The sequence below is a fragment of the Bemisia tabaci genome, chromosome 5 (genome assembly GCF_918797505.1).
Source record: "Bemisia tabaci chromosome 5, PGI_BMITA_v3".
NCBI lineage: Eukaryota > Metazoa > Arthropoda > Insecta > Hemiptera > Aleyrodidae > Bemisia > Bemisia tabaci.
The window spans coordinates 43,732,222-43,744,770 of NC_092797.1; the positions used below are offsets into that span (position 1 = coordinate 43,732,222).

General features: G+C 39.7%; 1 protein-coding gene across 4 annotated transcripts in view; it reads left to right on the top strand.

Moving 5' to 3' along the window:
• LOC109032266 (metabotropic glutamate receptor 2) overlaps positions 1 to 12,549 on the top strand; it is a 555,771-nt gene that overhangs the window by 306,547 nt on the left and 236,675 nt on the right. For all 4 annotated transcript variants that reach the window (XM_072300776.1, XM_072300777.1, XM_072300779.1 and 1 more), the window contains one exon: positions 7,225 to 7,367. In XM_072300776.1, the coding sequence (XP_072156877.1) occupies positions 7,225 to 7,367 (143 nt within the window). The remainder of the gene's footprint in view (positions 1 to 7,224; positions 7,368 to 12,549) is intronic.

The window sequence follows — 12,549 nt, forward strand, 5'->3', positions numbered from 1 at the left end:
GAAAAATATTTACAATTTCCCCAAGAAATTCGTAATTTATCAGAGGAAATTTGGCAACACCTGGAGGTTCATACGGCGTTCTTTCTTAGCACGGCAGCGTACTGCGATGACTCTCATATCCGTTATTTCATCACAGCCATAAAAAGTCCAAGATTTTGAGATGATGCAACAAGCAACATTCGAGTGCTACTCCACGGAATTTCACAATTCGATCAAGCTTGAAGATTTTCTCGCGAAATAATCGCTTCAACAGTGCTCATTTGCACTGTTATTAGCCTTCCTAATTGTGCGCCGTTATAAGCTAAACGACGCATTTAAATTTGGGTAGTTCCGGTTTCCTTTCATACGTGGAATCCAACATGCCGAAATACAGATAAGCTTCTCTCGTGTTTGGCCCGGTACATACTGTTGAAATGCACTGTTTCTCCGTGCTAGTTTTAACTGAGTCAACCTTGATTCGTTGAATTAGTTTCGCGGATGTTCTACCAGCGTTCAAGCGTCTCGACCGCGCCTTGTGTGCAAATGATAATTACACTTGTGATAGTCAGGAAATATGCATTTTCAATTTTTGACGCACTTTAAATTTATTCGGAAAAATAATGGGCACTATTTTTTTAAGTGTCTACTGATATGTCGAATTACCAAAAAGAATATCGATAGCTGAAGTCAAAGAATTTCGGATTTCGACGTTGTGAGTCTACGCTCATGTTTTATTTTTTTTAGAAGAGAATGGAACAGCAGTCTCTATTGAAATTTCCTGTAAATTTTCTTTACCCATTCCAAAAATAAATCACGCAATACAGCAAGGAAATGTTTTGATTAGTTTTCCTCAAAGAAAATACAATACAACAGAGGATTTCTAAACGCTGCAACTAAGACACACATTTCTCGCATTTAGCTATCAATATTCTGAGAAAAAATTCAATCAATGGTGCTCATTTGTTTTTCTTTAAAAAGAAATGAAATACTATAATGGTGTAAAATTTACATTCGCATTTCGTTTTTAACTTGGATTGAAACTGTTTAGCATTTTTTATCTCAACTCTCACCAGTTTTTAATAGATTCTCAACGAAATATAGATCGGAAATTATGCGGTCATTGCGTGTGAAATAGAATAGAATGGTATAGGTACATTTTGCAGCCTCGAAATAAAGTTAAGTCCATTTTTTCGGAAATGGCGAATCGGATTACAGCCTTTTCCAGTGGCGTGGCGTGAATTGCGATGTATCGATTGTTATGCCATGTAAACATATGGTAAAAAATCGATCATTAAGGTGTTCGCTGCAAACACCCTGTTTATCGATCCTTTTCCATGGGTTTAAATGGCGTAACATTCGATACATCGCAATTCACGCCACGCCACTGGCCTTTTCATAGTATCATTAGATTACTTTTCATTCAATTTTTCATGTTTTTCCTCTTCCCTCCCGCGTATTTTTGCGGGGAAGTACTAAACCACACACACTAAGGACCATTAAGAAAACAACTGAGAGCATCTACCTTCAGAGTTCGACGATATGATCGCCAATCTACGTCAAATTATACGGGAAAAATGAAACACGTTCAAAACTTGGCAAGCAGTATAACCAATGGCAAGCTAGGAGCAGGGTCAAAGCGATAAGAAAAGCATTCTGGAAGGATTATAGTTTGTCAACTCCGCTCCATTTTCATATCACCAATAACCACAATCTTGAACGGTACCTATTCCCCGTGCTTGATGAGGAGGAACATTCATCGAATAGTATCGTAAAATTTTAGAGTTTCCAAACATCCGATCTCCGTCGTTTTCCTGTTTGCACATTCTTCAGCCCGACCACAATGAGCTCCCGGAATTTATTCCGGCCCTTTGAATTTCTTTGATCTTCGGAGTTCCGTGTTTCTTATCTCCCGCGTTTTATAATGTTTACACGGGAACAGGAGCGTAAACTTAGAGGAGTCCGTTGAAAAAGACGGTTGATCTTACTTGAAAGTCTAAAAGGAACCTAGTTCTGAGGTCACCTTCACTGGAAAGAAAACACATTGGATCTAGAGTCCAGACTCTTGAAAACATTTACAAGAAAAAATACTCTTAATTCAATCAGATTTTTGCTTAAATCAAAAGGAAATCCGCTCAAATTAAGAGGCTTGGTTCTTGATTTAAGCTAAAATCCGATTGAATCAAGATTTCTTGTCGATGTTTTTAAGAGTCCGGATTCTAGATCCAATGTGTTTCTTCCAGTGTTCCCTCAAATATAGGCAGTATAATTAAATAGTAGGTCACTAAAAAATAGAGTTTACACATGAGAACGCGGATCTTTGACAAATCATTCCGGGATACAGTCATTCTCCAAGTAGAGAGTACGTTTTCCGTCATTTTTATTTTTTACTAAATCTGCAAATAATTTTGTCGTAGCGACGAGTGGAGGGTTTATTCAATGTGAAAACTGAAAAAACGGCATAAATGTAATATAATTTGACCCAAATGTGTTTATTATCAATCTGATTTTTTGAAAAAAACTGCCACAGGAAGAAAAACTAGCATGACCCCGTGAGCTTTACTTGCTGTATAAATTAAACTATAATACTGAATTGAATTAAACTACAAAATAAAACCATAATCTATAGCCGTTAATGGCGTAGTTGGTGTGATCGGCATCACTTGTCCTCTTTTCCTAGAAAGCGCGTTAAGACACAAACATTAAACTAAACTATTTTCATCAAAAGCTACTTTATGAAATACTACTGACGAGATCTTTTGATGCTGACAAGTAATACTCTTTGCGTAAAAGCGTAAAAATGACCCATGTTTCAAAAGTTTTAGCAGACTTATTTATCTTGTTACCTTCGAAATATTATTTCAAAATGCTTATGCACGTCTTTAATACGATCCTATTAGTCCAAGAGCCAGACGACTTTGAGTGACAAACTCGGGATACATGTTTTGACCCCCTAAATCGATAGCCTTGCATACACTGAAACGGAAAATTTTTGTCTGCCGCCCTCAAGCCTGTGCCATCACCCTCATCTAGGCCCTCAAAGTGGTCCAAAAAACACCATCTGGTGACAAACTCCTGACGCTCGGCAGACAAGTCTATTATTAAAGATCATACCCAGGGTGACTAGAAAAACTTTGTCTGCCGCCCTCTAGCCTGTGCCATCACCCTCATCTAGGCCCTCAAAGTGGTCCAAAAAACACCATCTGGTGACAAACTCCTGACGCTCGGCAGACAAGTCTATTATTAAAGATCATACCCAGGGTGACTAGAAAAACTTTGTCTGCCGCCCTCTAGCCTGTGCCATCACCCTCATCTAGGCCCTCAAAGTGGTCCAAAAAACACCATCTGGTGACAAACTCCTGACGCTCGGCAGACAAGTCTATTATTAAAGATCATACCCAGGGTGACTAGAAAAACTTTGTCTGCCGCCCTCTAGCCTGTGCCATCACCCTCATCTAGGCCCTCAAAGTGGTCCAAAAAACACCATCTGGTGACAAACTCCTGACGTCTAGTGCGGTTGCGGATGTACTCCTGTGTGCAGCTTGTGTAATAAAGTTTGAATGATGCATCATTCTCTTCTTTTTTTCGTGTAGAATCCGATTTTCGATGTTGTCAAGTCCAAAAATGATGCTGGTGCCCCCAATTTAAGATGGCGCCCAAAATGGCCGCCCCGGGGGTCAAAATTCCAAAATTTGAGAATATTGTCGAGTTTGGTATCCATTTATATGTAATTTTGGTCGTAAAATTCATATCTGGTGTCAAAAAATCATTTCAACCCCTTAGGGACCGTCAAATCCAAGATGGCGGCCAAAATTTCAACTTTAATGATAATTACCCAAGATGCACCTTTCACTGTCGAATGACGTGTCTTCATTCATGTTAATTAGGTCAGAAAACCTAAAAGGGAGGTCTACAATGCCACTGCACCCTATGGAGGGCCAGGGTTCACCCCCTCCTACCCCCAATATGGCCGCCGCGGAGGGCATAAATAGTGACATTCTCTCAGAACGTCATAGTAGGTGTCGATTCCTATGTAATTTGAGGCGTAAATTCCAAATTTCAAGTCATAAATCGCAAATGTGAGACTTGCAATGGCTTATACCCTATATGGGGCCAGGGGAACCCCCTCAACCCCCTCTTCTTTCTAATATGGCTGCCATGGGGGGCATAAATAGTGAAATTCTCTCAGGACGTCATGTGAGGTGTCGATTCTTATGTAAGTAGAGGCTTAGATTCCGAATTCCAAGTTGAAAATCGCAAATTAGAGGTCTGGAATGCCATTTCACCCTACGCGGGGCCAGGAGCAGCCCCCTACCCTCTTCAAAACGGTCGCCGGGGGGGGGGGGGCATAGTTGCAGTGAAATTCTCTCAAAGCGGCATGTGAGGTGTCGATTCTAATGTAAGTTGAGGCCATTTCACCCTACGCGGGGCCAGGAGCAGCCCCGTACCCTCTTCAAAACGGTCGCCGGGGGGGGGCATAGTTGCAGTGAAATTCTCTCAAAGCGGCATGTGAGGTGTCGATTCTCATGTAAGTTGAGGCGTAGATTCCGAATTTTAAGTCAGAAATCGTCAATATCTCAAAGTGACAAAAATACTTAAGCATGGCAATCGCTCCAGCCTTCATCTTGGAATAAAGCATGCATCTTGGGTTGGGTTCAGTTATGTCGAAAGAGCTGGAAATGAATCGGATAATTTAATGGTGATCGACATATTTCACCGGTGTTCTTTTTCAAATGTACACAGAGGATTCATATTGGTTTCTGGTTCTTCATTATTAGATAAATGGATAATAGATGGTTCTTTTTTTAATCGATTTTCTTCTAGCAGGAGCGTGCGTTTTTTTGCAGATAACGCAGGAAACTGTAGGTGTCGCTTCTACTAGGAGACGAAACCCTGCGCTACAAAAAGCACTCAATTGTCCAGTTGTTTTAATTGCAATTAAACTGAGTGCGTTCATAAACAATAACATAGGAACTCTGAATGCAGATACATACTTCGTCGGCAAAAAAATTATATTTCTGTGGGAATTTTTAAAAATGAAAAAAATAGACGCCCATCTGAGTCTTTTGCGTACATAGAGAAAGAATACGCGTGAAATTTGTCAATTACCATTGAAATCACCAATTCATTTCCAGCTCTTTCGACAAAAATGAACCCAAGCAGCATTTTTAGTCCAAAATGTAGGCCAAAGCGGTTGCCATATTTAAGTATTTTCGTCACTATGGGGTATTTACATGTTTTGACTTGTGATTCGAAATCCACGCCTCATATTAAAAACAAATCGACACCTACTATGCCGCTTTGAGAGAATTTCACTGTTCCTACGTGGGCGAATGTTGGAATAGCGGACGTTTCAGGGTGAAAAACGTCGATAAATCAAGTTCATAATTTCCCTTGGAAGCTTTGTGTTTTCTTAATTCTGGACGATTTCTGGGATCTGAAAATGTATATGGTCCCAATTTCATCGGATATTTTTTTTAATAAAGTTTTTCCTGTACAAACTACAGCTATTTATGACGGTTATGAGCGTGTGAAAGTCATGAGTTTCGCAACATAAATGCTGCACAAGCCGCCATCCATGGAAACGAACATATGAGCACCAGATCTCTAATGGCATTCCAGACCACCAATTTGCAATTTCCGAGTTAGAATTCGGAATCTACGCCTCAACTTACATGAGAATCGACACCTCACATGCCGCTTTGAGAGAATTTCACTGCAACTATGTCCCCCCGGCGGCCGTTTTGAAGAGGGTAGGGGGCTGCTCCTGGCCCCGCGTAGGGTGAAATGGCATTCCAGACCTCTAATTTGCGATTTCCGACTTGGAATTCGGAATCTACGCCTCTATTTACATTAGAATCGACACCTCACATGCCGCTTTGAGAGAATTTCACTGCAACTATGCCCCCCCCGGCGACCGTTTTGAAGAGGGTAGGGGGCTGCTCCTGGCCCCGCGTAGGGTGAAATGGCATTCCAGACCTCTAATTTGCGATTTTCAACTTGGAATTCGGAATCTAAGCCTCTACTTACATAAGAATCGACACCTCACATGACGTCCTGAGAGAATTTCACTATTTATGCCCCCCATGGCAGCCATATTAGAAAGAAGAGGGGGTTGAGGGGGTTCCCCTGGCCCCATATAGGGTATAAGCCATTGCAAGTCTCACATTTGCGATTTATGACTTGAAATTTGGAATTTACGCCTCAAATTACATAGGAATCGACACCTACTATGACGTTCTGAGAGAATGTCACTATTTATGCCCTCCGCGGCGGCCATATTGGGGGTAGGAGGGGTGAACCCTGGCCCTCCATAGGGTGCAGTGGCATTGTAGACCTCCCTTTTAGGTTTTCTGACCTAATTAACATGAATGAAGACACGTCATTCGACAGTGAAAGGTGCATCTTGGGTAATTATCATTAAAGTTGAAATTTTGGCCGCCATCTTGGATTTGACGGTCCCTAAGGGGTTGAAATGATTTTTTGACACCAGATATGAATTTTACGACCAAAATTACATATAAATGGATACCAAACTCGACAATATTCTCAAATTTTGGAATTTTGACCCCCGGGGCGGCCATTTTGGGCGCCATCTTAAATTGGGGGCACCAGCATCATTTTTGGACTTGACAACATCGAAAATCGGATTCTACACGAAAAAAAGAAGAGAATGATGCATCATTCAAACTTTATTACACAAGCTGCACACAGGAGTACATCCGCAACCGCACTAGACGTCAGGAGTTTGTCACCAGATGGTGTTTTTTGGACCACTTTGAGGGCCTAGATGAGGGTGATGGCACAGGCTAGAGGGCGGCAGACAAAGTTTTTCTAGTCACCCTGGGTATGATCTTTAATAATAGACTTGTCTGCCGAGCGTCAGGAGTTTGTCACCAGATGGTGTTTTTTGGACCACTTTGAGGGCCTAGATGAGGGTGATGGCACAGGCTAGAGGGCGGCAGACAAAGTTTTTCTAGTCACCCTGGGTATGATCTTTAATAATAGACTTGTCTGCCGAGCGTCAGGAGTTTGTCACCAGATGGTGTTTTTTGGACCACTTTGAGGGCCTAGATGAGGGTGATGGCACAGGCTAGAGGGCGGCAGACGAAAATTTTCCGTTTCAGTGTATGCAAGGCTATCGATTTAGGAGGTCAAAACATGTATCCCGAGTTTGTCACTCAAAGTCGTCTGGCTCTTGGACTATATAACCACTCGTAATATATCTTGAAAATTGTTGTGTTTCAGGATCACTGAGTAACATTGAAGACGGAGGATATCAATGTAACAAAACTCAAGTGAGGAAAGTTATCTCTGGTGTCGTTGGAGCTGCCTCTAGCGTGACCTCTATCCAAGTTGCAAATTTACTCCGACTCTTCAAAATTCCTCAGGTAAAATTAAGATTATAAATATCTGCACGCACAGGAATAGATGTATTTAATGCATCAAATGTGTGCTGCAATCTTATCGATATCAAATGGTTCATTATGTTACAATAAAGGCAAAAGTTCATTGAGCGATTTGTAATTAGGTTTTAATTATTTTTGTAATTATTTGTTGATTCTTATAGGCGTTGCATGGTGACAAAAAGGGAAATTGTGAGGAATTCCCTTTTTTTCAGCGTTTTAAATTTTAATCCCCAAATTTTGGTTTGAGACCATATTCTATTGTTTTGAACCAGTTGATACGTTGAACCGGAATGAAATACGGTCCATTAGGTATTTTACATGAAAATATGGAGATAGCATCGCTATTTAATATTCTGCATGAGGTATTCCGTTTGTTATGATCATAGATAGACAATTTCAAAAATGACGAATCAAAATTCAGTTTCTCCGTGTATTTTACCAAGTGGTTGTGGGATGAATAAAAAGTAATGCCTAATATTAATATATTATCAATAAATATTATTTTCGATGAATTATTCACTTATCTCATTGAATGGTAATTTGCGGTCCAGAGAACAATAAACACAGATCTTGGGATGGAGCTGGTCAGTGCCAATTCTTGAATGTTGGCAACCCTGTTTTTCCTCCATTTAAATGTATGTAAAGCAATCGATTCTCGGTCAGGCAGCTTACCTCACCTTAAATCCATATTTTTAATAGATTTAAATGGAGCTAAAACAGCGTTGCCAACTTACGAAATCGCCACTGGAGCTGGTGTTCTGCCTCGATTTAACTCAGAGAAGAGAATCAGCCCCATCAAAAAAAAATTGAATCAAATCAAAAATGTAATCGAAATCATTGGGATAATGTGTAGAATGGAAGTATTTTTGTTCTTCGAGTTTAAATTCCTAATTTTTATAATTGATTTCTTAAAAATTCCGTGAGTTACATTATAAAATATACTGATACATCGGATTGTCTGTCACTGTCGCGCCTTCAAATACTCCGGGTATGCAAGAACACAACTTCAGAGTTCGAATAGTTGCATTAGTTAGGTTTGAATCTATATTCGATCCACGTAGCAGCGGTAACGTTAGGTTCGTATTTACGGTTGTTCCTTAAACACATCTTTTCTCTAGAGTTTTGCAGAGTGTGACTGTGATAGTGGTTAGAGAGACCTTCACTTATAACATGAGGGAAAATGTACAAATTTCACGGTAAAATTCAACAGTGCAGTCTTGAAGAAACATCCTTGCAAGAGACTGCAGTGCTATGCTATAACCATACCAGCTACCAAGGATAAAATATTCCTGATGGCTTTTCAAATTTTAAAATAGGTTTAGGATCGTTAAATTAGGTTATTAAATGGATCTTATAATGTATTCAACCTTTGAAAACCTTTTAAATTAGACGATCTTCAAATTAGTCAAGATCATTGTTTTTTGGGGGAGAGGGGGTGCTGTTACTGTTTTTTGTATGGGCGAATCATTTGAAGCATTTGAAGAGATCCAATTTTGAAGCTGCACCGTTAATTTTTACCTGAGAGTTTCTACTTTTTTTTCATGGATCCATATGAAGGCCTCTTGAAACATCCCTAAGGCAAAATGAAGTCCATATGAGGTGCTTTAAGGAAAGGGAAAGATTAACAAACGCCCACAATTATGATCCTAACTTATTACTAAAATATAAGGGTTAAATCTGAGACGAGTAGTCCAATAACAACGTGTAAACGTCGCACCCATCTGAAGATCGCCACACCTCCAGATTTAAAGGGCAACAACGTCGAGAGAATATACAGAGAGCCAAAACTGCCGTGCTAAGGAAGAACACCGCATAAAGATTCGAGAGTTGCCAAATTTCCTTCAGTAAAATATTTATTTTTGGGGAAATTTATGAATGTTTGTCCTTGAAATTTTCAGGAACTTTAGGTGAAATTGCGAACAAAATCATATGAAAAATTGAAAGAATAAAAATTTACATTTTTACCAGGAAAATCGTGTTTTATCAAAGGATATTTGGCAACTCCTGAAGGTTCATACGGCGTTTTTCCTTAGCACGGCAGGAAAATGACGACGCATTGTGTGTTTAAATCGTATAATTTCTCGCGTGCTCTTAAAACCTCCCTCCTCGGTTTCAAGCCTATTGCCATCGAAAGAAACTTGCATAATTTGTTGCATTCGAGCAACTGGGTTCAATTCGGTGGTAAGGTGCACAGGGGGATAATAACTTCGCATAAATCTATTTTGAACCAAGTGAATTTCAAAAGTTTGCAAAAAAGTTATCGGAATGAAAATATTCCGTTATCGAGTTAGCATTACAAGTTTTGAAATTCAATTATTCAAGGATAGTCCTGTCTGCCTGATGCACGCTCGCATCACCTGCCACACTGCGTGCTAAGAAAGAACGCCGTATGAACATTCGAGAGTTGCCAAATTTCTTTTGCTAACAAGTTAATTGTTTAAGAAAGTTATAAAAAATTTTTCCTTTAACTACTCAGGAACTTTAGGTGAAATTGTGAACAAAATTATCTGAAATATTGGAAGGAAAATATTTATTAGTTTAACGGGAAATTTGTGTTTTATCAAAGGAAATTCGGCAATGCTTAAAGGTTCATACGGCGTTTTTCCTTAGCATAGCAGCGCACCTCTCTGACAAAGAACGAGAGTTTCCAATTAGGATAAAGCAACAGGTGGAGAGTAAGGCTCCTTGGATTTTTTCAAGTTCACGCGAACGTAATTAGAACGTTCGCCCCTCGATAGGAGGCGGTCTCTCTTCCAAAGAAGTCAGTTTGGAGTAAACTTATTCATGACTCAAATACATTTAACGCTACCCTGATTTTTAGCAAGGGACAAGAACTGGCAAGATTTTACTTTGATAGAATAAATGAGGATAATCGAACACAATTTTCTCGCACATATACCTTTCTTAATTGAAATTTTTAACACAGGATTAGTTAGTTATCACGTAATAATTGGTTTAAAGGCAATGAAATTTAAAGGCAAACATCATTTTTTCCCTTTTTTCAAGCGATGCAGGTTGATTTTGATCTTGAGCCGACTTTGATCGGCTGTGGCACATTCCAACTTTTCCGGGTCAGCGTTTGTGATCGAGCTGTAGTTTAAAAAGTTCATAAGAATAATCGTGATGAATAGCAATAACCCCTGAAGTTTTAATGGCATCTAGATGATTTAATGACCATCAATGCTTCCTTATATGAAGAAAGTAACCGCACGGAGGGGAGGGTGGGGGTCACCGTTTTTGTAAGCACACGACTATGAAAGGAATCGATGAATTGACGTAGACAAGATAAAGTGCTCTTAAGAAGGGAATGGGAGGGGGTAATAAATCGTTTAAAGTGCATTATTTGATTTATTACGACCCCCTAGATTTACTCAGCGGGGATGGATACGTCGTCAACGTTCTGAAGATGCGTTAACTGTTAAGTAATGTACTTTTCCTGTTCCCTCATCCCTCCTTCACCCTTACGCACCGCATTGTAAACCCACAACCCACTTTATTAAACACGTAACGTTGAGTAAAATTGCTCTCCTTCCTCCAAATTATTACTGATTTTTCTATGGAATGTAACTTTTCATGGCTTTACTCTCGTGAAATGTATAGAATGTTTTACATTTGTAAAGCCGTGCACCGATATAAGATCACCACAGTCGTCAGTCAGAGCTCATCGTGATACCCTCCTAACTTCATACATATCTCACATGATAGCTTTTCCCGAATAGGGAACAACAGATGAAACAGGTACATCCTCCGTACTTTAAAACCCTGTATAAATATTTGGACGCTACCAAATCTCTTCTGATAAAAATGCAAATTTTCCGGAAAACTTATATAGATGTTTTTATTGATTTTTCAGAGAATTTCACGCATAACTTTATCCGGCGTTTCCAAAGTTTTAGCGATGGGAGTTCTCTCATAAATCAGTATTTCCCCGGACACAATTTGGCAATTCAGTGGTTTTAGCGAATGAATATTCAAAGCAAAAGTTACTACAGGTTCGAAACGTCAAAAAAAGCTATTACCCTTCGAATGAATCATACATATGCATACATGAGAGTCGCGTTCACCTCTCAGCTCTCTGTGGCGCTCTGCGACGCCGAACCACCACAGTACCCGATCCTCTCACAACCTTTCAAGGAGTTGGCACTCCCTCAATTCATTTAAAACCATAGAATTCATAGAGTCGTAATAGGACCTGAGGAGCTGACACTAATTTTGAGAATTTTCCAGTTACTGGATTCCATAAATCCAGAGCGATGCCGGGGCCACGATTTCGATACATAATCGATTGTTTTCGGTACACGATAGCCGGCTGGTGATGGGCCATCCGATGTAAACAAAGAGGTCATGAATTATTACGTATCATATCGCCATTTTAGATCGTAACTGTATCGGAGAGGTGACCCAATCTCGGCGCACGCCGGGCTTGGAACTCGTCGACCGGAACAAAACCCCAGTTCACTTCATCATATTACGACTCTTTGGGGAAACTACCGGACCACGTATTTCGGTTTGCGACGTTGCAGACTTCCTGTCATACTTTCATTTTTAAATGGGAAACTACTGAACGTCAATTCTTAAAAACTTTCGTGACTTTTCTTCTCATGGCAAAGAAAATTTTGTGAATAATTCAAGGGATGATATTGAATCGTTCCCTTTCAAAAAAATGATATGAGAGTGGAGATTTTTAGTCACCGCAAACGGGATCCGTGGTCTGGTAGTTTCACCGCCGATATGCACTCTGTGTTTAAAAACCTCCTGTCGCCACCCTTTTACCAGGCGTCCCCTTCGTCTTCTCCCGAGAGGAACCCGCAATTGGACCGAGTTTATCAGAAAGGAGCCAACCCGCATTTTCGAAAAAATTGAGTTAAGAATGCTTTCGAGTCTCATTAGCTGTAAATTTTCTCCTGCCAAAAAGTGAAAGTCAAAAAATAAAAAATTGAAGAGAGGGGTTAAAGTTGGATTGCATTTTGCAAAAAGGAACCAAGAGCATTCCAATGTTGCTAAGATTGTGTATTTTAATTCAATAAAATTACTGAAATCACGCAAAAAATTAAATTTACAAAGGTAATTTTCGTCTTTAAGTTATAGTTTATTGGGAGTAAATATAAAATTAGTTTAGAGTTGCACAATCTTAGTGACATTGGAATGTTCTTGGTTCCTTCTC